The sequence below is a fragment of the Papio anubis genome, chromosome 10 (assembly GCF_008728515.1).
Source record: "Papio anubis isolate 15944 chromosome 10, Panubis1.0, whole genome shotgun sequence".
NCBI lineage: Eukaryota > Metazoa > Chordata > Mammalia > Primates > Cercopithecidae > Papio > Papio anubis.
Genome location: NC_044985.1, coordinates 116,531,488 through 116,556,022, shown reverse-complemented (window position 1 = coordinate 116,556,022; position 24,535 = coordinate 116,531,488). Strand labels below are relative to the sequence as shown.

At 39.4% G+C, this 24,535-nt stretch overlaps 1 protein-coding gene and 1 pseudogene across 1 annotated transcript in view; one reads left to right on the top strand and one right to left on the bottom strand.

The window, feature by feature from the left end:
• GIGYF2 (GRB10 interacting GYF protein 2) overlaps positions 1 to 24,535 on the bottom strand; it is a 164,020-nt gene that overhangs the window by 110,757 nt on the left and 28,728 nt on the right. Inside the window, exons 4-5 of the mRNA XM_031651612.1 lie at positions 14,569 to 14,652; positions 1,067 to 1,196 (exon numbers count right to left, since the gene is read on the bottom strand). Of these exons, the coding sequence (XP_031507472.1) occupies positions 1,067 to 1,196; positions 14,569 to 14,652 (214 nt within the window). The remainder of the gene's footprint in view (positions 1 to 1,066; positions 1,197 to 14,568; positions 14,653 to 24,535) is intronic.
• On the top strand, positions 19,317 to 20,046 carry LOC101002166 (annotated as a pseudogene).

Below are 24,535 nucleotides of genomic sequence, written 5' to 3'. Positions count from 1 at the left end.
GTCAATATTAAAAACCCCAGTCAATACTCCCCAGCTTTCTCAAGTGATTGCCACTTTTGGATTTAGCACTAACTCTGCTATTCCAGAGCACAAAGTAGAGGAATAAAAGTCTCTACATTTAATGCAAAGCAGAAGATGATAAGGAGAGTTTTATAAGCAATTGTATGTGTCCTTAGCAACCACCATTAAAATGTGAAATTCTAGATCATTGAAAAACAAAGTATACTGGAGGTGGGGCATTGTGGCTCAAGCCTGTAATCCCAGCACTTTTGGAGGCCAAGGCAGGCAGATCACTTGAGGGCAGAAGTTGGAGACCAGCCTGGCCAACATGGTGAAACCCCATCTCTACTAAAAATACAAAAAAAATTAGCCAAGTGTGGTAACGCATGTTTATAATCCCAGCTACTCAGGAGGCTGAGGCACAAGAATCACCTGAACCTGGGTTGCAGAGGTTGCAGTGAGACGTTATCACACCTCTGCACTCCAGCCTGGGCGACTGAGCAAGACTCTGTCTCAAAAAAAAAAGCATATTGGGAAAAAACACAAAATATTATTTCTTACTAGTCACTCAGTGAGTAAGATAAAAGTCATAATAAAAGTATACTTCACACTGTTTCAGTTTTGATCTAAGTGACACAAATGTAGTGTTACATTTTAAGGTTTTCTCTCCACCAAAAATTTTATATAGTCGAAGGTGCTCCTCCTCTTAACTGGAAAGTAGGATAAGAGGTACAATAAAGAGAAAGGAAAAATTCTTCATTTCTTAGCCACCGAACTAGGATACAAATAGACTTGAAAGGCGGGTTAAGAGGAAGTTAGCTAGAGAAGGCAGTAAGTGCTGACTACTCTCCTGTTTCCATGAAGCTGCCTAAAATATAGTGTGTGATAACACTCAGAAGATCCTCTGTTAACCATTGCAGGCTTCAAAGCAGGGAAATAGTAAGGTGGAAAGAAAAAGCATGGGTCAATACATTAGTAAAATAAATCAATTTTCATGTATCAATACATCATGGTATATATCCCAAAGTCTCATTCATAATTTTGAACTCTTTTCCTACTTCCTTACCTTGTTGTCTTTAAGGAAAAGTGCTAACATCTCTTCTCTGCCATAACGATAATCTGCTAATTTATACTTCGGCAATGCTGGAGAAAGGGGAGGGGATGTAATACTCCCACCACTGGACAGAGCTCGGAGCCTAGAATAGAAAAGACAAAGAATATGTCAAATGTTCTGGTGCTACAGACTTTTTATACTATACACTGTCAAAAAAAAATCATTTTAGTTCTTTAGAAGAGCAAAAAGAAATCCTACTATCTCAAAGTATCAGACTAGCTTTAAAACAATCTTAGTGTGTCATGGCACACTAAGAGGGCAGTTTACTGAGAGATAACTAGACAACCATGTGGCAATTCCTTAACTTAAAAAGCATCATAGCTGTGTCCCCCAGAAGCTTAGAGAATGAAAAAGGGACACATTTTTCCAAATTTTAAAAGGCACATATGATTAAAACAAAAGTGAGATACTACCTTATCCTCACTAGATTCATAAAACTTAATAAGTCTGATAATACCAGGTATTGGTAAGGATGTACAACAATGGAAACTTTCAAGTAGTGTTTATGGTATTATAAACTGAAACAATCACTTCGAAGAATGATTTGATAATAGTTAATTATTTAATTACCTATTTGGCAATTTGATAATGGCTAAAATATTTAATAAAGTATGCTATACAAAAGAAAAATCAAAACACAGCCTATAGTAATAATTTGTATATATAATGCATAAACCTGCAAGTAGGTTTATACTGTTTCAAGACATACAAACTGCAGCAAAAGCATAGAAACAAACATGAAATTGACAAATACAACATTGAGAATAAGGTTATATCCACAAAAGATAAGACTATAAAGGCAGCCTTAATTGTACCTGCGATGTTTAATTTTTGCAGCTTGCCAATGAATACACAGGTGTTTATCACAATTTATATTTTTATATGCCTGAAATATTTCACAATGTTTTTAATAAAAGCAATTAATGGTCAGTGTAGAGAATCTGAAAATGCAGTAAAGTACAAAGAGAAAGTGAAAACTACATTTACTGCTAAGAAGACAAAAAATATACTCCAAACTGATAACAAAAGTTGCCTCTAAAGAACAGAACTTGGGGAAGAGGGACTATTTTAATTTTAAAATAATGTATTTTTATGGGGAAAAAGACAGGGAAGAAAACTTCAGCAAAAAATGGCAAGTAAGATTCTACTGTAGCACTGTGTCAGACAGCAAGTGGAAAAACTAACATCAGGAGTAGCTGGTATCAAAGGTTAAAGGGACCAAGCTACTTTAATTCTCGTTTAGATGGAGGGAAAATTCAACAGAAGCATCGAAATATGTGCCCCAAATTGCTAAGATTTATTCACAAAACAAAAAAGGGAACAATCTATTAAACTATGACACATTAAATATTAATATGAAGGCCAAGTAAAGCACAGTAAATATGTGCACATTAAAAATAGCGTACGCATAGTAAACAGTAAAATGTGTTTACAAGAAGAAAGTAATATTTAAAGAAAAAATATGCATTAGTAAAGTGAGACTGTTGGGGTGGAATTTTTTTTTTTTTTTTACTGATTATGGAAAATTTTTGTATTTTCATAAATGCACCAAGAAGCAGATGATAAGCTCCCGTGTACCAATCACTCAGTCCCAAAACTAACAATCCATGGCAAATCCTGCTCTTTCCACCACCTTATCTAAGCTTCCTTTGATATTATTTTGAAGAAAAGTTTTGGCTTAGCATTCCATACACAAATATTTAAGAATGTTATTTCTCAAAGAATTTGTTTTTCCCCACAGCGTCTCACTCTGTCACCTAGACTTGAGTGCAGTGGTACGATCATAACTCACTGCAACCTTGACCTCCTGAGCTCAAGGGATTCCCCCACCTTAGCCTCCTGAGCAACTAGGACTACAGGCGCATATCACTATGCCCAGCTACTTTTTATATTTTCTGTAGAGACAGGGTCTCACTATATTGTCCAACTGGGCCTCAAGCAATCCTCCCACCTTGGCCTCCCAAAGTGCTGAGATTACAGGCACGAGCCACCATGCCTGACCCAAAACATTTTTTTAAAGTCTGGGTTTTGCTGATTTTATCCATGATATAATTAAACGTTTTTCTGTCTTTTGCATTTCATGTAAATTGGTGACTGGGTATAGAGATTTTGAGATTTTCATTAATTTGAGTTCTTTTTTGGCAATACTTCATATATAGGGGTATATTATTCCATCAAGAGGCACACATTGTGATGATGTGTTTGTGATACTTGCAGTAACTGATGATCAATGCTTGGTTCCCTAAGTTCACTAAGGTTGTAAGTGATTATATTCTTTCATTCCTCCCTTATATATTAGTTGGAATACTTCTGCAAAAAGAAATTTTCCTCTTATACTACTTGGTCTAGTTACCGAATGATACTGCTTAATACAAGAAAGGAGGGAAAAAGCCTTAAGTCTTATTTGTTTTCAAAATAATGACTAGGTTCACTTGCACAACAGTCCAACAGTGTCCAACAGTAACACATTATTTTATTAATATATTTCAATTCACAGCAATTATTAACAGTGTTTCAATCGTCTCATCTTTGAAAAGTGGGAGACTCTTCAGGTTGGCTCCTGGGTCCTTTTGACATGACCCTAGCAGTCTTTAACAGCTTTTTTCTATCTGGTATGTCAGAACGTTCCAGGATCATCTTGTATTTTTCTTGCCTCAGACCTGAAATCAATCATTTCCAGGGGGTCTGGATTCGCTTTCATTTATAGAAATACCACAACCTGGGTTCTGGGAGTGCTCATTGCTACTCTTTGTTTCCTTTCCAAATATTCGTGGGCTTGGAGGTCATTTACTTCAACCCCCACAAAACAGGTTAAACAACCAGGTAAGAAAACAACATACCCACAAAGGAGTGGTCCAATCACTCCTTCCAAGAAGAAAGGCACTACTCCAGTACCTTCCAAGAAACTGCTTTCTATTAGATTCCTGTAAAGTTGGGCTCTTTACTAAAGTAGTAGAATTAACATCCACTGAACACTGAAGCTGAAAATTTTACATAGGAACTAGCTCATTTAATCTAATTTAACCTTCACAACAACCCAAATGTAACAGATAAAAATAAAGCTGAAGGGTTAAACAACTTGTCCACAGTCACAGGCAGCAGAACAAAGATTCAAACTGAGGTTTTTATTACTAAAAAGACCACAATTGACCGGCTGCAGGTTAGCTCACACCTGTAATCCCAACACTTGGGAAGCTAAGGAGGGTGGATTACTTCAGTACAAGAGTTCAAGACCAGCTTGGCAACATGATAAAACCCCACCTTGACTAAAAATACAAAAATTAGCCAGGTATGGTGGCTCATGCCTGTGGTCCCAGTTACTCAGGAGGCTGAGGTGGGAGGACTGCTTGAGCCTGGGAGGTCAACGCTGCAGTGAACAGCCACTGCACTCCAGCCTAGGTGACCATGCAAGACCTTGTCTCAAAAAAAAAAAAAAAAAAAAAAAAAAGAAACCACAATCTTTACAACAATTAGGTCTCAAAATTCTATTTAAAATAGCCAGTTTACAATATACACATATTTTATTAGAAATTGTTTTAAAATATCTTCCTTAACACCAAACCAATGTTTCCCAACAGTTTCTACCAGAGGAGTACACATCTAAGCACTCTTTCAAATGAAAATCATTCTGGTATTGGCAAATAATCACCATTACTCCTCAAAGACTCCTTCCCATGACCGAACATTCCTAATTTCTTCAATTGCTGCTCACAATAAAATTTCAAATGTATTCACCACCCTGTCCCTTCCAATGTATCACCAATGGTTTTCCAATGTCCAAGACTAAATATTTCTTATAGTCACCAGATCTATTAAGAGTAACACAGGCCAGGTGCAGTGGCTCATGCTTGTAATACCAGCACTTTGGGAGGTCAAGGCGGGTGGATTACTTGAGGTCAGGAGTTCAAGACCAGCCTGGTCAACATAGTGAAATCCCATCTCTACTAAAAATACAAAATAAGCCAGGTGTGGTGGTACGTGCCTATAGTCCCAGCTACTCGGGAGGTTGAGGCACAAGAATTGCTTGAACCCAGGAGGCAGAGGTTGCAGTGACCCGAGACTTTGCCACTGCACTCCAGCCTTGGCAACAGGGCGAGACTTCATCGCAAAAAAAAAAAAAAAAAAAAAAGAGTAACACAAAGGCCGGGCATGGTGATTCATACCTGTAATCCCAGCACTTTGGGAGGCCAAGGTGGGAAGATCACTTGAGACCAGGAGTTTGAGACCAGTCTAGGCAACACAGTGAGATCCTATCTCTCCAAAAATCAAAAAATTAGCAGAGCATGGTGGTGCATGCCTGTAGTCCCAGCTATTTGGAAGGCTGAGGTGGGAAGATCACTTGAGCCTCAGGAGGTAGAGGCTGCAGTGAGCCATGATCGCAACACTGCACTCTATCCTGGGTGAGAGTGAGACTCTATCTACAAAAAATAAAAAATACAAAAATAACATAATAACACAATCAGAGATTTCCTTCAGGTGCTATAAAAAGAAACTGAGGCAAACTGGCAGTAACTCAAACTAAAACACAGTTGCCTGAATTAGGATAATGGCTGTACTATGATTCAATAATTGACAAATTCAATTCCAAGTCCCTCTTCACCTACAGATACTTAGAAAAGCTAAAACATATTTGTGTAATATTCTTCACTAAAAATCCACCTAAGAACTCATGAACACAAAGAAGGGAATGACAGACACTGGGGTCTACTTGGGGAGTGGAAGGCAGGAGGAGGGAGAGGAGCAGGAAAAACTACTGGTTACTAGGCATAACACTTGGATGATGAAATAAATCTGTGCAACAAATTCCCATGACACAAGTTTACCTACACAACCTTCACATGTACCCCCGAACCTAAAAGTTAAAAAAATCTATATATGATCTTTATCTCCTCCATACAACCCTCTCTTCTACAAATTTAACCCCTATGTGCTTTCTTCTGTCTCCAAACATATCTCTTCATTTGTTTAAAACTTTTGATGCAGCATCTCCCTTCTAGCTATGCACTGTTCATCTTTCCTCTTCATCCAGAAACATCTCTACTTCCTCGCTTCTTAGTCACTTCAAAACGCAGCGTGCCTGGCTTCTCCTGCCACTCCACTAGCTCCTGCACTGCTCATCAACAACCTCAACACTGCCAAATTCACGGGAAAATTTTCTGTCCTCATCGCCTTCATCTTTCTGGCCTATAATGAGATCTGTTTAACAAAGGAGGCCGGCCCAGTTCTACCATGGGTAGTAAATAAGTGGTAGCAGCAGGCCCGTCAAAGCCCCATGATACTCCCAAAAATCTTCGCTTGGTAAGTGTTGATCAAAATCCAAACTTCAGCTTATGAAAGCAATTTGGATAGTCAATCAATAGTGTGAAAGTGTGGGAGTCAAAAGGCACCTCTATGTAAGCTTGTGATTCTCAAGTCCAGCTGTGACCTCTCCTATAGTCAGGTTTTCATACACAACCATGTAAAGCCCATCAGGTTCAATATGTCCAAAACCCTAACCCTACTCATCAATTTATTCATCCAACCCCTTCACTGCCCATATTCTCAAACACAGTTAAGGATATCCCAATTTAATCAGCCACTGGATTAAAAATCTGGGATTCATACTTTACTCCTCACCTACCATCTCTCATACCCAACTACCACATCCTACTAGTTTTAAATTCTCCGTCTCTCAAGTCTTCCCCTGATCCAACTAACCTAATTTTTATTCACACACTTTTATTTCCCGCCTGGACTGCTGCAAAAGCATCCTAAACGATTTTACTAGTCTTACTCCCCTACGTTATTAAGAATTATTTATTTCTTTTTTTTTTTTTTTGAGACAGAGGCTCACTCTGTTACCCAGGCTGGAGCACAGTGCACTCCAATCTCGGCTCACTACTACCTCTGCCTCCCAGGTTCAAGCAATTCTCCTGCTTCAGCCTCCTGAGTAGTTGGGATTACAGGCACACACCACCATACCTGGCTAATTATTTTTATTTTTAGTAGAGACGAGGTTTCACCATACTGGTCAGGCTGGTCTCCAACTCCTGACCTCAGGTGATCCACCCGCCTCAGCCTCCCAAAGTGTTGGGATTACAGGGGTGAGCCACTGCGCCCAGCCCCAATTCTTTTTTCACTGGCATACAATGACCAATAAAATCCAAGTCTTGTTAACACAGAAGGGTTGCCTCCAAGCTCCTATCTCCCACACTTCACATAACAAAGGTAAACATTATGCATCATGAAGTTCCTCTCTTAAATCAGTTCCTTGCCTTATCTTCACATGCGTCCTTTCTGCTATCAGGAATATTCTTCCTAATCTTTTTCACCAACAGGGTAGAGAGAGGTGCTGGGAAGAAGAGAGGTTAAGTGGAAGGAGAAAGGAAGAATGAGGATAGAGAGCTGGAAAAAGAGTCAGGGGGAAGGGAAGGAAAAAGAGAATTTGAGATCCTCAAGGCCTTGATAAACACAAGTTCCTGTACAGCCTTCATGAAACTAAGAGGCTAGTGGAAGAAAATAATAAAGTCATGTAAGTGGACATACAGATATTGAAGGGATTTTAGAGAATTCTTGTTCTAATTTACATTTTAAGATTACTCTGGCTGCTGTGAGGAAAACAAATAGAAGACAAATAAAAATGGAAGCCAGGAGCCAGACACAGTGGCTCACGCCTGTAATCCCAACACTTTGGGAAGCCGAGGAGGACAGATCACTTGAGGTCAGGAGTTCAAGACCAGCCTGGCCAATATGGTAAAGCCCCATCCCTACTAAAAAATACAAATATTAGCCGGGCATGGTGGTACATGCCTGTAGTCCCAGCTACTGAGGAGCCTGAAGCAGGAGAATCGCTTGAACTCAGGAGGCAGAGATTGCAGTGAGCCGAGATCACACCACCGCAGCCTGGGCGACACAGTGAGATTCCATCTCCCCCAGCAAAAAAAAAAAAAAAAAGCCAGGAAACATCAGTAGGCCACTGGTGCAAAATTTGTTAGAGATGGTGGCAACTTTCACTAAGGTGATAGCAACAGAGATTCAGAGAAATGAACAGATTCCAGAGATACTGTAGAGATAAAACTGACGTGATGTTGTGACAGACTGGATATAGGAACAGAGAAGTAAAACGAATTATCAAAGATAACTCTGAGACTGCTAGCTTGAGCAAATGGGCACATATGGTATTAAGATGAAATATATATAAAGGCAAAACTAACGAGATCAGTTTTGGGAAATATGGTGTATGAGATGCTTGTAAGAAATCTAAGTGGAAAAATCAAATAGGCAGCTGAATATCCTGTGCTTGCATTATAATTCCTTTACAGCATTATGACATAGTGAAATTATTTAGTGTCAGCTTCCCCATGAAATTCAAAACTAGGTACTGTGTATTTTCATCCTTATTGCCTTAGCACCTAACCCAAGACATAAAACAGAGCAAGCATTCGATAAAATGTTTTCTGAACAAATATTCTCTTCCAAAATATACCCCTCAAAAACATCTAATTTACTACTCCTTCAGTTCACATAGAAATATTTTACCCTGTCTGAAAACTGGAAATATTAACACATCTCATCCTCCAGAATGTGTCTCATTTTTCACATAATCCCACAATTATCGACAGTAAGCTAGCAATCTCAGGTTTGCATTCTCTTACCCGCCCCCCATAAGACCCTAATGGTTTCATTCAACATTCATTTATTAACTAAATTAGTTAACTAAATATTAATGCCAATGTCCAGTACACTAAGCTCAACAATGGGCTTACCAAAAGAGAGAAATACAGTGCGTTTCTTAATGGAATTAGCTCTTCTTGAGCAAGGCGCAAATACATATACAGGTACGTCACAAGGCCATAACTATTTTAACAAATGTATAAATAAAATACTTTGGGGAAGAAAACAAGTACTTCCCTCATCTTTGCAAGGAAAAACCTGGGAAAACTTCCTTAAGACCAAGAAGATGAGACAGAGGAAACTCCCAAAGGAGCTTTCTTGGCTCCTTCCAAGAAAGCCAGATAATGTCTATAATTATTCTCCCTATAATAAAGTCCTTATCTAGACTTATCCGGGTAGGTTTTTGTTGTTGTTGTTTTCTGTTTTTTTGTTTTGTTTTGTTTTTTGTTTCTAAACATGGGTTCTCACTATGTTGCCCAGGTTAGTCTCAAACACCTAGGCCAAGTCATCCTCCAGCCTCAGACTCCTCAGTAGCTGGGACTACAGGTGCACGCCACCACACTCGACTTGAATAGATTTTTGATGCTCAAAAGTGTTTTAAATCACCAAATATTTGTTCGTTTGTTACAAACAGAGTCTCGCTTTGTCAGCCAGGCTGGAGTGTAGTGACATGATCTCAGCTCACTGCAACCTCACCTCCACCTACCAAGTTCAAGTAATTCTCCTGCCTCAGCCTCTCCAGTAGCTGGGATTACAGGCGCACACCACTGTGCCCAGCTCATTTTTGTAATTTTTTTTTTAGCAGAGATAGGGTTTCACCATGTTGGTCAGGCTGGTCTCAAACTCTTGACCTCAAGTGATCCACCCCCCTCGGCCTCCCAAAGTGCTGGGATTACAGGCATGTGCCACCGCGCCCAGCCTAAATATTTTTTTTTTTTTTTTTTTGAGACGGAGTCTCGCTCTGCCGCCCAGGCTGGAGTGCAGTGGCCGGATCTCAGCTCACTGCAAGCTCCTCCTCCCGGGTTCACGCCATTCTCCTGCCTCAGCCTCCCGAGTAGCTGGGATTACAGGCGCCCGCCATCTCGCCCGGCTAGTTTTTTGTATTTTTTAGTAGAGACGGGGTTTCACCGTGTTCGCCAGGATGGTCTTGATCTCCTGACCTCGTGATCCATCCGTCTCGGCCTCCCAAAGTGCTGGGATTACAGGCTTGAGCCACCGCGCCCGGCCAATATTTTTTTTTTTTAATATTTTGAAGATACATTTGCAAACAGGATACAAACCAAAACGTTAGCAAAGCTACTCTGGGTGATAGGATTAGGGTCCTACCTAGATCTTTCCCTTTGGTGGTCTTTTTGTTTTCTTTTCCTTTTTGGGAGACAGGGTCTTGCTCTATCACCCAGGCTGGAGTGCAGCGGCACAATCATGGCAGCCTCGATCTCCCAGGCTCAAATGATCCTCCCATTTCAGTCTTCCAAGTAGCTGACACCAAACATATGCACCACCAAGCCCAGCTAATTTTTTAAATTTTTTTGTAGAGAAGGGTGTCTCACTGTGTTGCCAAGGCTTGTCTGGAACTATTGGGCTCAAAGTGATCCTCGTGCCTCTGCCTCCCAAAGTCCTGGGAGCTGGGGGCCAGCCACCATGCCTAACCCTTTTCTTTTCTCTTTTTTTTTTTTTTTTGGAGAAGGAGTTTTGCTTTTGTTGCCCAGGCTTGTTGTCCAGACTGGAGTGCAATGGCACGATTTCAGCTCACTGCCAACTTCCACCTCCCAGATTCAAACGATTTTCCTGTCTCAGCCTCTTGAGTAGCTAGAATTATAGGCACACACCACCACACCCAGCTAACTTTGTATTTTTAGTAGAGATGGGGTTTCATCATGTTGGCCAGGCTGGTCTCAAACTCCTGACTTCCGGTGATCTGCCCACCTCAGTCTCCCAAAATGCTGGGATTATAGGCGTGAGCCACCACGCCCAGCCCATGCCTAACCCTTTTCTTTTTCCTCTTGTATTGTTTCCACCAGATTTTCTGGAATAAGTGTGTTTATTTTGTTAATGAAACTAACAACAAAAAACTCTAAAAGACCTAAATCTAAGGAATTTAGCACCACAAAAATTATCAAGTCGGTGCTTAGTGTTTTGTCAAGAGCAAACACACAGATGATAATTCAATTCATACAATCCTTCTAGTGGTCAAACTGTCCATATATCATCCAAAGTCTTAAAAATAAAACTTTTGATTTAATAATTCCACTTCCAAGAAATTAATCCAAATAAAATGATCAGTGATAAAAACAAAATTGTTCAAGGGTATACATACATATCATTTACAAGAGCAAAACATTAAAAACAACTTTACTTTCCAACAATTCATCCATTTAATAAATATTTATTCAGTAGCTATGTGCCAGGCACTGGAGATACAGCAGTTAACAAACTGTACAAAAATCTATATCAAAGTACCTGCCCTCAGTGGAGCTCACAGTCTAGTGGGGGTTGAAAGATAGGATATAAATAACAAAATGAATGTATAAAATATTTGGCATGTTACATTTTGATATAAAAACATGACGAAAAATTAAGCAAGGAAGGGAGTAAAGGGTGGAGAGTTATACAGATTGTCAGGAAAGGTCTAAGGTGGTAGCATTTGAGGAAAGGCTTAAAGAAAGACCCTATTGCTTTATATCTAGAAAGGATATACTTGGCATTGAATGTATCATACCCTTTTAAACTGCTCTGATGATAACGTAATATACTTTTTTATTCTATGCAGAAAAATAATCTAAGACCTAATGATTCCACAGACCTTAAAAAGTTCAAGCTTTGGCCGGGCGCAGTGGCTCACGCTTGTACTCCCAGCACTTTGGGAGGCCAAGGTGGGCAGATCACCTGAGGTCAGGAGTTCAAGACAAGCCTGGCCAACACGGTGAAACCCTGTCTCTACTAAAATTACAAAAATCAGCTGGGCGTGGTGGTGGGTGCCCGTAATCCCAGCTACTCAGGAGACTGAGGGAGAAGAATCACTTGAACCCGGAGGCAGGGGTTGCAGTGAGCTCAGATTGCGCCACTGCACTCCAGCCTGGGTGACAGAGCAAGGTTGACTCCATCTCAAAAAAAAAAAAAAAAAAAAAGTTAAAGCTTACAGCCACTCATGGTCTGTCCCTACCGAAATTTTAAATGTTCTCCCATCTTCACAACTGCCCCAAGATACAAATAAATTGGTTCATTTTAAGTATTCCTTATTGAACATTATGTTTTACATTATTCACAAAAATGATGACCTTAGTAAACACCGTATCACTTAGTGCTTCTGTCTCATTTAGAGTTAATTGCACACTGGTTCGATGTCATCAATCTAAATCTTGATTCTCAAGTACCCTGGGCACAGCTCTTTACCTCAAGTTTCACAAAGAACGTCATACATGAAGAAAAATAAGGTAGTACTCTCTACACCTACTGTAACTTTCCAGCTCAGGATTACTTAAAGGGCCTCATATATTCCCTTTGCCAGAAGGAATTGTGACAGATGATACACATAGGGCACTATGCCTACGTACACCTGCATTCCTCAGTTCATCAGCATTTCAGATGACTAAGGGAATGCTCCTAAGCTCTAGTCCGCAAGGTAACAGATATACAATTAGGTGAGTCTACTGTTTAAGCATGGAAATGGTGATTGCCCTCTGTTTAAGGCTACCTCAATTCAAATTTTGTACAAAACACTGAGCCACTCAGGTGAAATACCATCAAACAAAACTTCAGAGTATCAATAAAAAGGAGGATGTGTAAGATGCTATTCAAAGATGCTCAATACTACACTGAGATGACCTTGAGAACTCATGGTATAGGGCAGGAGCCAGCAAACTGTCTCTGTAGAGGGCCAGAGAATATTTAAGCTCTGTGAACCAAATGGCCTCTGTTAACCCTGCCACTGTAGCATGAAAGCAGTCAGAAAATATGGAAGCAAATGGACGTCTCTGTCTTTCAATGAAACTTTACTTACAAAAACTTTACAGTCCCACAGGCCACAATTTGCCAACCCATACTATAGGGCATCAAGCTGAATGTATATTGATTCTAAAACATCATCAGTTTTTCTTTTCCCTTTTGATGTGTCTAAATTCCTGGTGTTCCCTTTCTGTTACCTATAAACAGCAGGATGCTGAAAAAAACAACTTCCTTAAATTAGCTGACAATTTTAACCATGTTTTTATAAAGAAACAGACATGAAGGTATGTAAATATAAAAGAGAAGCAGTTACAAATTCTAGATAAAGGTGGATGAGTTGCACACAAAATGGCTTAAAAAGTAACTTATATGAATTTAAATCCACTTGATAAAAAGAATTAAGGTAGAAATAAAGATTTAACTATAAGAATGTTCATTAAAAATATTTTTATAATGAAAAATCAAGAACAGCTTCTATATGCCACATCTAGAGGACTAGTTGAATAAATGATGGTACATCCATACAATGCAACCGTTTAATACAACACAAAATATTTATTGATTAAAAAAAGATGTTTCTGATTTGGTTATTTCTTTAAGCAGGCTACAAAACTAAAGGTACAATATGATCCCATTTTTGTAAAAAATAAATGTATATATACACAAATAAGCATACATAAAACCACCTGGAAAGATACACCAAGATATTTACAGTGTGTACCATGGATGTTGAAATTACGATGGTATTTTCTGGCTTACTAGTTATTTCTAATTTTTTTAGAAACATATTAATTTGATAATAAAATCATTTTTAAAATATAAAGGAATAACTGAAACAAGTACAGCATTACTTAGGTTAACATGTTCTAAATAAACTCTCAAAATACAGGAGTTCCATCAGTTCTTAGAACTTCAAACAGTGATTTCTCCTCAGTCTCCAAATGCTGGCTATAAAGGTTAAGAAAACTTCAAGATCACATATATTAATAAAAAGAAATGTTTCTAATAGGGTAAGTTAATAAGACTCCTCAAACAGAGTTACTACAGGAAGTCTAGGAAGTCTATATCATTTATTGAACCACACCCACCTGAACAACCAAGAGTTTAAGACATAAATCCAATTTATCTATTTTAGATACTGCTTCTGATATTACCAAAGGGGTTGCCCAAGGTTTGAATAGAAAAATTAATTATTATTATTGATGCCACTGAAGAGAGGATCTTCAATCACCAACTTTGGGGAAAAAGAAAGGAGGGGAGGGGGGAAAGCCACACTACAATGTGATGGATCTCAAAATTCCATGAGAATTCCATATTCGGGGTCCAAACACATCTGTAAGAGACTCAAAGGTCAATTAATTGTTATCATGTCCAACGCTAACTCAATCCTAGACAGGCTACTGCTAACAGCTAGTATAACACTGAACTACCTGCCTAGGCCATCTTTCAAATAATACTTCAATGAAAACTATTTCTCAAATGAATCTATGAATAGCAATGACAAAACAATGTAGCAGAAAACATACAGACATAAAAATGTTATAATTATACTTACATAAAATTGTATATGCACCTAGACAATGACTTAAATAAACAGAAAATAATTTTCTAGGAGGATCAGACTCCCGCCATCATTACATATATAACCAGACAAAGAAAAAAAATTTTAATTAAGTATAGAATACACTCATTTACCAAATATAATTTATTCCTGAACTAACACATTGTTTTCAGCAAGGCACATAAAGCAAAAGTCTCAAAAACATGCACATTTATAAACCACCTAGCACCTGTCAAATACTTTACTACTGTATTAGTCATCCAATATCAAAGAGGATGAGATTTTGAAAACTCACCATTCAGGCCCAAAGTTCAGCGTCTGCGTTTCCGCTGCCATTCTTTTCCGTATTTTTACAATAGATTTTTCTATGAGGAGAAACCTGTTAACGAGAAAAATATCTCCATACAATTAGTTGAGATTAAATGTGGAATTCCAGGCCAGAAAGTACAGCTAGAGAGCATTTTATTTATGCTCCTCTCAACTAGAGTCACAAAAATGAGATTTTAAAATTACTACTTAAAACAATAATATAGCAGGCAAAATGAAATGAATAAATCAACCCTTATATTCTGATTCCCCACCTTTCTATGTTAATCTGGGGGAACGAGGCATAGTTTAAGATGAAGCTAGAGAGACAGGTAGGAACAGACCACACAGGACACTGGGGACTAAGTTAAGGATTCTCTCCCTTTATCTCTGGAACAATGGGGAGTGAATGAAGGGTAATATATTTACATTTTAGTTTCTATTACTTCCTAGTAATGGCTCCCCTCTCACCATGAGGTTCATCAAAGATTATTAAAATAAGGACCCTCCTTACCTATCACAGAGCTTCAACTCTCCTCACTTTCTGCATTTAGCATTTTACCCCCTAGTGATTTTTTTTTAACAGACAGTGTGTCTCACTATGTTGCTTAAGCTGGTCTCAAACTCCTGGCCTGACCTCAAGTGATCTTCCTGTCTCAGCCTCTCGAGCCTAGTGCTTCTTTTAAAAATTATCTTGGATCAGGCCAGGAACCACCAGGCAAGTACCTGTATTACAGGCTCATACCTGTAATTCCAGCGCTTTGGGAGGCCGAGATGGGAGAATTGTTTGAGCCCAGGGGATGGAGACGTGGTCTCTAAAAAAAAAATTTAAAGATCAACTGGGCATGGTGGTATATGCCTGTAGTTTTAGCTGCCTGGGAGGATGAGGTGGAGGGATCACCTGAGCCCAGGAGTTTGGGGCTGCAGTGAGGTGTGGTCCTGCCACTGCACTCCAGCCTAGGTGATGGAGTGAGAACCCGTCTCTACAAAATAAATAAATAAAAATAAATTTATAATTTGGGAAGCCAAGCCAGGCTGATGGTTTGGGCCCAGGAGTTCGAGACCTGCTTGGGCAACATAGTGAGACTCCACCTCTTAAAAAAAAAAAAAAAAAAGTTTTTAAATAAAAAAAATACAAACTTTTTAAAAGTTGCCTCAGATTGTCAAGTTAAAATAATAAACGAATGAATTTCACAAGTGACATTTTGAAAGTAATTTTAAGATATGGGAGCTTAAAAATGGAAAATACTATAAAAATTGTAAACATAACTGGCCCTCCATATCCATGGGTTCTGGTCAATGGATTCAACCAACCTCAGATGGAAAAAAAATTTTTAACTGCATCTGTACCAGCATATATAGATACTTGTTTTCCTTGTCATTAATCCCTAAACAATACAGCGGAACAACTATTCACACAGCATTTCTGTTGTATTAAGCATTATAAGTAACCTAGAGGTGTTAAAGTATATAGAAGTATGTACACAGGTTATACGCAAATACTATGCCATTTTACATTATCCTTGGACTTGAGCATCCAAGGATTTTAACATCTGAAGGACGTCCTAAAACGAAACCCCATGGACACTCAGGGACAACTGTATACTGTAAAATATCTCTAATATACATCATACAGGGCACTGGGGACCAAGCTAAGGAGTCTCTCCCTTTATCACGCTGTTGCCTCTGTTTAAATGATCTAAAAAATAATAAACTACAAATGTCTAAAGCTTAGAAACAGCAAAGTAAAAGTGTGTTAACCTTCATAATCAGCTATTCATTTATCTGCCTTCCTTCTGAAAGGTACTTCCAGTCCTATGTCAACCAAGCAGACTCCAAGGGAGATTATCATGTTCTTACTTGACCCTGACTCCCTGCTCCCCCACCACACAAAAGGTGCAAACCAGACTAAAACTGAGGTAAACTTAGTACCCTCCTGGTCTCTTGAGCGGGGGGACAGTCTCGCTCTGTCGCCCAGGCTAGAGTACAGTGGTGCGATCAAGGCTCACTGCAAGCTCCGCCTCCCACGTTCACACCATTCTCCTGCCTCAGCCTCCTGAGTAGCTGGGACTAGAGGTGTGTGCCACCACACCCAGCTTTTTTTTTTTTTTTTTTTTTTTGTATTTTTAGTAGAGACAAGGTTTCACCATGTTAGCCAGGATGGTCTCATCTCCTGACCTCATGATCCGCCTGCCTTGACCTCCCAAAGTGCTAGGATCACAGGCATGAGCCACTGCGCCCAGCCCCTCCTCACCTCTTAAAACAACTGGTGATTCAAAGAAAACATAACTGTCGGGCATGGTGGCTCACACCTGTAATCCCAGCACTTTGGGAGGCAAAGGTGGGTGGATCGCTTGAGCCCAGGAGTTCAAGACCAGCCTGGGCAACATGGCAAAACCCTGTCTCCACAAAAATATACAAAAATTAGCTGGGCATGATGGTGTGAACCTGTAGTCCCAGCTACTAGGAAGGCCGAGGTGGGAGGATCACTTATGCCATGGAGGTTGAGAATACAACGAGCCGCGATTGCACCACTGTACTCCAGCCTAGGCAAAAGAACAAGACCTTGTCTCAATTAAAAAAAAAAAAAAATTAAAATTAAAAAAGAAAACACACTTTAACATTTTAATTTTCTGAAATTAGAATGAATCTTAAAACTGATGCCAAGTTACAACTGCTACTGGCTGGGTGTGAGTTGTGTTACAGCTGTCTGAACAAGGGCCAATTTTTAAACTGCCACTTTAAATGTCTTCAAAATAATATGATTCTATAGCAAAACTAAATTTATTGTATAACAGAAAAGAAGCAAATACAGCCATGGAATATTAGTGAAGTAACTATTCATCATTCAGAGAATGATTCCAAGTGATTTACAGGACCTCAGAAAGAAAGGGGGGAAAAACCACACAAGCCAATGGAGTCTGTTATGGTTTGCTATTGATATTGATACATGACACTGCACAACCCATATGACCACATGCAGTAGCCCTGAAGTACTAAAAGGGGTTAAAAACTAAACAGCTTATATTGCTCTTAAAATCTTCACAAACATCAAATGACTAATTTTTAAATTGATGACAGAATAATAGAGCATTCTCTTAACTACTGCATCACCAATACTTTGAATGACTGGTGGGGAGAGGGAGGAAGAAAGCACAAGAAGACTTCTGTAACGCCAAGTTGAAAAGCGATTTAGAAAAGTCAGACTCTAAATACTCAGATATCTTAGGACTATCTTAACAAATGTATTTTACTTCTATTTTCATTTTCATACATGCAATAAAAGGATACACTATATAATAAAAATCCATTCTTATTTGCTAAATAAGTTTAAAAGAGCTTTTTTTAAAAATACAAAATAATTCTAACAAGAAAAGCCTGTGCCAGATGCAACGGAGTCTTCTTGGCAGTATTCCTTTCTTTCTCAGTAATGCACAAAATGATTAATCTTATAGTTGACACATGTTAAGATTCAATTAAAATTATGGTACATTTTAATTGAATGTAATGAATGAATGACTTGTCAAGGTAGCAATGATCAGACCCCAGGAAAGGTGCCCACTGTTAAACTAAAACAGGTATCACTGCTTACAAATCAGCCTTATGACCTTTTGTAACATAAATCAATTCAGTGTGTTTTCGAAAAGTATGTGGACCTATCTGGATGACAAATAGAACTGAAGAGACTACATCAACTAGAGCTGTAGAGACAACATCAACTGTAATGTTTTTCTTTAATACTAAACATCCTGAAGGCACGGTTTTACCACCATTTTAAGCCCCATCTAGCCAAACGTTTTAAACTCAAACCCGTAAAGGATTCTAGAGCATTGAATAATGGCTCTGCATTTATAAAGCAAGTCAGGATTTAAATCAGACTGCATTTATAAAGCAGGTAAATCTCAACTAAAATTCAAAGTATTTGCTATTTGTGAAAATACTAAATTCATTGTTAGTGATTTAATATTTTCCCCTTTAACTTATTACAAGGCCATCACATATGCCCACATAGGTTCTGCAAAGCACAAAACTCCAGGGTCACTATTAACACAAATGATACAGATGAAGCCCCTACAGGCAGCAGTCTTGAAATATAAACGAAGCCCCAGATTTAAGCAGCATCTAAGGAACAACAAGCAAGGAAATCCTGTTTGGGTCCACTTTACCGTTGCACCTATAAATCTTTAAGTACTGCAAAACTACTACAATGCACAACCATTAAGAGCTCAGAAGATTTTTCACTGTCTTGAGCTGGGAAACCAACTACCATTTACAACATGGTTTCCATAAGAAAATTATTTCCTAATGTAAAGACTTATTCTTTTGTTAAGACTGAGTCTCACTCTATTGCCCAGGCTGGAGTGCAGTGGCACTCTGCACTTGGCTCACTGCAACCTCTGTCTCCCAGGTTCAAGTGATTCTCCTGCCTCAGCCTCCTGAGTGGCTGGGATTACAGGCGTGCACCATCACACCCAGCTAATTTTTGTATTTTTAGTAGAGACGGGGTTTCACCATGTTGGCCAGGCTGGTCTCGAACTCCCAACCTTAGGTGATCCACCTGCCTCAGCTTCCCAAAATGCTGGGACTACAGGCATGAGCCACTGCACCTGGCCCCTAAAGTAAAGATTTCTGAAGAACTCTTAAAAACCTAAGAATATTTTTTTCCTTTCTCAGTGCAAGGTGCCCACAGTTTGCGCTCTTTCTGCTGCTCCCCAGCTCTCAGATACAGCTGACACCATGGATTTTGGAGACCTGAAAAGTCCTGCCAGCCTCCAGGTGCTCAACAATTACCTGGTGGACAAGAGCTACATCGAGGGGTATCTGCCATCACAAGAAGATGTGGCAGTATTTGAAGCAAAGCCTACCGCCTGCTGACTTGTGTCATGCCCTTGGTTGGTATAATCACATCAAGTCTTACAAAAAAGAAAAGGCCAGCCTTCCAGGACTGAAGAAAGCTTTGGGCAAGTATGGTCCTGTGGATGTGGAAGACACTATAGGAAGAGGAGCTAAATAGTAAAGATGATGATGACATTGATCTCTTTGGATCTGATGGGAGGAGAAAAGTGAAGAAGCGAAGAGGCTAAGGGAAGAATGCCTTGCACAATATGAATCGAAGAAAGCCAAAAAACCTGCACTTATCAAGTCTTCCATCTTACTAGATGTGAAACCTTGGGATGAGAAGACAGTTATGGCGAAATTAGAGGAGTGCATCAGAGGCATTCAAGCAGATGGCTTAGTCTGGGGCTCATGTGAACTAGTTCAAGTGGGATACGGAATTAAGAAACTTCAAATACGTTGCGTAATTGAAGATAAAGTTGGAACAGATATGCTGAAGAAGCAGATCACTGCTTTTGAGGACTATGTGCATGCAGTCCATGGATGTGGCTGCTTTCAACAAAATCTAAAATCCATCCTGGATCATGTCATTTAAATAAAAGCTTGAAAGGTTAACTAAAAAAAAAAAAAACCTAAAAATAATAAACCAAGTGATTTAATTATCAAATAAAGAGACCTGCATTACTCAGAACAGTGTTCTGCTCATTCTTCTTTATGATTCAAAACAGGAAATCGAAGAGGCATGAATGCTGGAGAAATCTAAATTATGCACTTAAAAATACTGTATTCTCTTAATTCTGAGTTGCTCATCCCAGACAGCTCCTTCCAAATCAATTTCAATGAGTCCAGGTTTAATGTATTTACATGTACTGGAGGCATGGGCTTACACTCTGCCTCTAAATTATAAATTAGTTGGAATGGAAACTGTGCATTATCTCTGAATAGTCTTTTCTAAGGATGTAATGAGGTATTCAAAGGAGCTTAGGGCAACATTTTAAACTCCAACTATCCAAATGTTTTCAGTTTAAACTCCTAGAAGACTTGTGACCTTTAGAAAACAGCTCTGGAGGCCGGGTGCAGTGCCTCACACCTGTAATCTCAGCACTTTGGGAAGCGGAGGGATGAAGATCACTTGAGCTCAGAAGCTCAAGAACAGTCTGGACAACACGGCAAAAACCTCACCTCTACACAAAATACAAAACTTAGTCGCGCGTGGTGGTATACTCCTGTAGTCCAAGCTACTTGGGAGGCTGAGGTGGGAGGACTGCTTGAGCCCAGGAGGTCGAGACTGCAGTGAGCCCCTCCAGCCTGGGCAACAGAGCCAGATCCAGTAAGGAAAAGGAAAAGAAAAGAAAAATAAAAGGGAAAGGAAAGGGAAAAGAAAAGGGCTCTGAGTTTATAAAGCAATTCAGGATTTGAACCAGACTCTGGACGCTCTGCTCCATCATGCTATCCTGCCTCTGCAGACTGTCTTTTGTTGAAACTATGACCTCCCTTTTCCTCCATTACCAGCACTATCCTGGTATTTCTCTGCCCATCTTTATTTCCCTCTAAATTACAGAATGGCAAAGAGGACATGCAGAGAGTAGGAGTGTCATTTTAACAACAGCAATTAAAAATCTGCCCACAAATTTCTAACTGGCCACTGGCTGGGAGAGATGATCCCACCCCTGCAATTAATCACAAATCTGATTTTTCTCTCCCATGACCAATGTGGCATGGGATCAACGACTGATCACATCATCAAGGCACTACTGTTTTCAGTTTACTGGTCAGCCAGTCTCAAAAGCCCAGATCATCTGAAACTCTCTCTACTCCATCCCTTATATCCAGTCATTTTGTCTCAAATTTAGCCTATTTCTCCTTCAAGATTCCTCTTGCATTCCTCTTTCATTATAGTCCAAACTCTATTAATGCATGTCTGGATTATTATAACAAAAGTTCTCATTCACTTCCCTGACTGGGCCTCAAGATCAATTTTCCTAAGGCACCTTTCTGATCATGGCCTATACTCCTCTAAAAAAGTCCAATCACACCTACTATGTACCATCAATCTGACAACTCATGCCTCCCTCCCCAACTCAATCTCCTATTGTTTCACCTCCCAACTCAAGGCCAAATGAGAACTTTCTATTGTCCACTGAATTTTCCTTCCTCTTTAGTTGTGCTATGACATACCCTTCCCCCAGAAGCCCGACCTCCTTCCCTTAGAATGGCTCGTACAAAACCAAGGATCTATTCAAACACCCACTCCATAAAATAGTTCCCAAAGCAGTAAAAGCACTGCTCCCTCTGGAAGGGAAAATCTAAAACACAGGATAACATACATGGAATGGAATCTACAGGACTGAATGTTGGGGTATTTTTCAAACATGTATTATAAAGCTTAAAAGGAAGCAGAAAACAGCAAAATGAATTTGGGGGGATGGATACTGAGGATGGTTTTGAACAAAATAAGTGCAAGGGGCTTGAGGAGGTATCCAAAAGACCTAGAGTTGAAGAGTAGTCATAATAGAAAGATACAGATTTAATGGAAGTGAATCCATAAAGTTACAATCAAAAATTGAATAAGGCTACCCCAAAGCAGAAATCTTAAGAAAGAACAAGAACAAAGCCTCAGCAATCACTGTACAGGCTGATACAGGAAGAAAGAGAAAGACCACAGAGGTAGAGATCTCTAGCCCAAACCTTTCACTAAACTCAAATTCACTGACTCTAGTTTTCTCCCCCGAGGTACTATTCTCACCACATTCTCTATAACTAAAATAGAACCCATACTAACCTCCAAGAAGTTCACAATTCCTCTTGCCTCTCCGCTCTTCCCATTTCCTGAGGTAAACATGTTAACAGACTAGTGTGTATCCCTCCATACTTCACACTCAAACATGTTCATATATATGTGGTGGGGAAAGGGGATTAGCTATTTGCTATTATAAAGCAAGAATCATACTATATACCTTATTCTGAGACAGGCAATTCTCTCAATATATTTGCAAGGACAAACTTCTAATAAACAGATACAGAGTTAAGTTGCAGTTTTTAAAAGCTAAAATGGGCCGGGCACAGTGGCTCATGTCTGTAATCCCAGGACTTTGGGAGGCCAAGAAAGGTGAATCAAGTTGAGGCCAGGAGTTCAAGACCAGCCTGGCCAATATGGCGAAACCCTGTCTCTACTAAAAATACAAAAAACTAGCTGGGTGTGGTGGTGCACGCCTGTAATCCTAGTTACTCAGGAGGCTGAGGCATGAGAATCATTTGATCCCAGGAGGCAGAGGCTACAGTGAGCTGACATCGCACCACTGCACTCCAGCCTGGGCAACAGAGCAAGACTCTGTGCCAAAATAAAAAAAAAAGCAAGCTGTGTAACATTCCATAGAAATGGATAACTTTTACTTTTTTGCCTTTATGAACAATGCTGCAATAAACAACCTTTTATTCATATATTTATGCCTTTATCTCTACTAGACAGAAATCTAAAATCACAGTTGCTTAGTGTATAATATGATTTCTTTACAGAAAATTAAAGTTCACCTAAGTGATAGTCCTCTAGAAAGAGGAACTGGAAGTATGGAGTGGGCAAGATCTATCTTCCATTGAGTTACCTTTTTGTACTTTTGAAATCTTGTCACGTATATTTGAAAATAAATTTTCACCTAGAAGAAATCTCAAATCCTCAAAAGCTATGAGACCTATTTAAAAATTTTTTTAAAAAACCAACTATTTTATTTATTTATTTTTTAACTTTTATGTTTTTGAGACAGGGTCTCACTGTTACCCAGGCTGGACTTGAACTCCTCAGCTCAAGCAATCCTCCCACCTCAGCCTCCACAGTGGCTGAAACTATAGGCATGCACCACTGTGGCTTATTTACTTTACTCTTTTTAAAATTTTTAACAAAGGGTATTTGGGGATGGGGAGAAGGGTGTGCTCCCATATGAATTTTTTTTTTTTTTTTTTTTTTTTTTGAGACAGAGCCTTGCTCTGTCACCGGGGCTGGAGTGCAGTGATGCAATGTCAGCTCACTGCAATCTCGGCCTCCCAGGTTCAAGCAAGTCTTCTGCCTCAGCCTCCCCAGTAGCTGGGATTACAGGTGCCAAACACCACACCCAGGTAGTTTTTGTATTTTTAGTAGAGACAGGATTTTGCCATGTTGGCCAGGCTGGTCTCAAACTCCTGACCTCAAGTGATCCACCCGCCTTGGCCTCCCAAAATGGTGGATTACAGGTGGATTACAAGCGTGAGCCACGGTGACCAGCCTCATCTTGCTTACTTTTTAAACTCCAAACTGCAAAAAGTTAAAAGCCATTACTACTACTGGCCACCTGAAGGGCTGGCCAAAGGATCCATGTCCTAAACTCTCCCAGTCCCAAACTTTTACTAGTAACCCCAACCTCTTCTACAGAGTAACACACTTCATATACAGAAATATATAAGTAAGAGCAGATTTTCTAAACAAAATCCCATGAAATAATTTCTTTGATCCAATACAAAAATCTAATGGATACTGCTAATATTATCTGGTAACCCCAACCAGATTACTTGGATGCATTATGAACAAGGAATACAATGACAACTCCTGTCCTCTAGGCGCCAGTCTAATAAAAAAAACAATGAGTACCACCTGATAAGGACTACAATGAACTATGCAAAGTAAGCTCTGGGAATACTGGGAAGATTATCCTAAAATGAGAAGCATAACACTGAAGATCTGTTGAATTATAGTATTTGCTAGCATTTATTGAGAGCTAACTATGTGCTTACTAAGAGTTCAAAGTGCTTTATATGTATTCTTTTAATTTGACATAGATTCTTTGGCCCAATTTTGTAGATGAGGAAATGAGGCACAGAGAAAAGTTAAGCAGCTTGCACAAGGTCAAATCGTATTATAAGGACTCCAAAAACCAGACACTAAGAATGAGGCAGTCTTTAAGGGTAAAGGGGGAGAGGGAGAGGTGCAGGAAAGGGTAAAGGAGAAAGACCTAGGTTCTTTTGGAAGATAATTTGTTCAACAGGCTAAAAAACTAATGTGAAGACTGGTAAAACAGTGGCTACATCACAAAAGTCTTTGCATTTCATATTTCCAGGATAAAATTTGTACTTTAGAAAGATGACTGAGGATA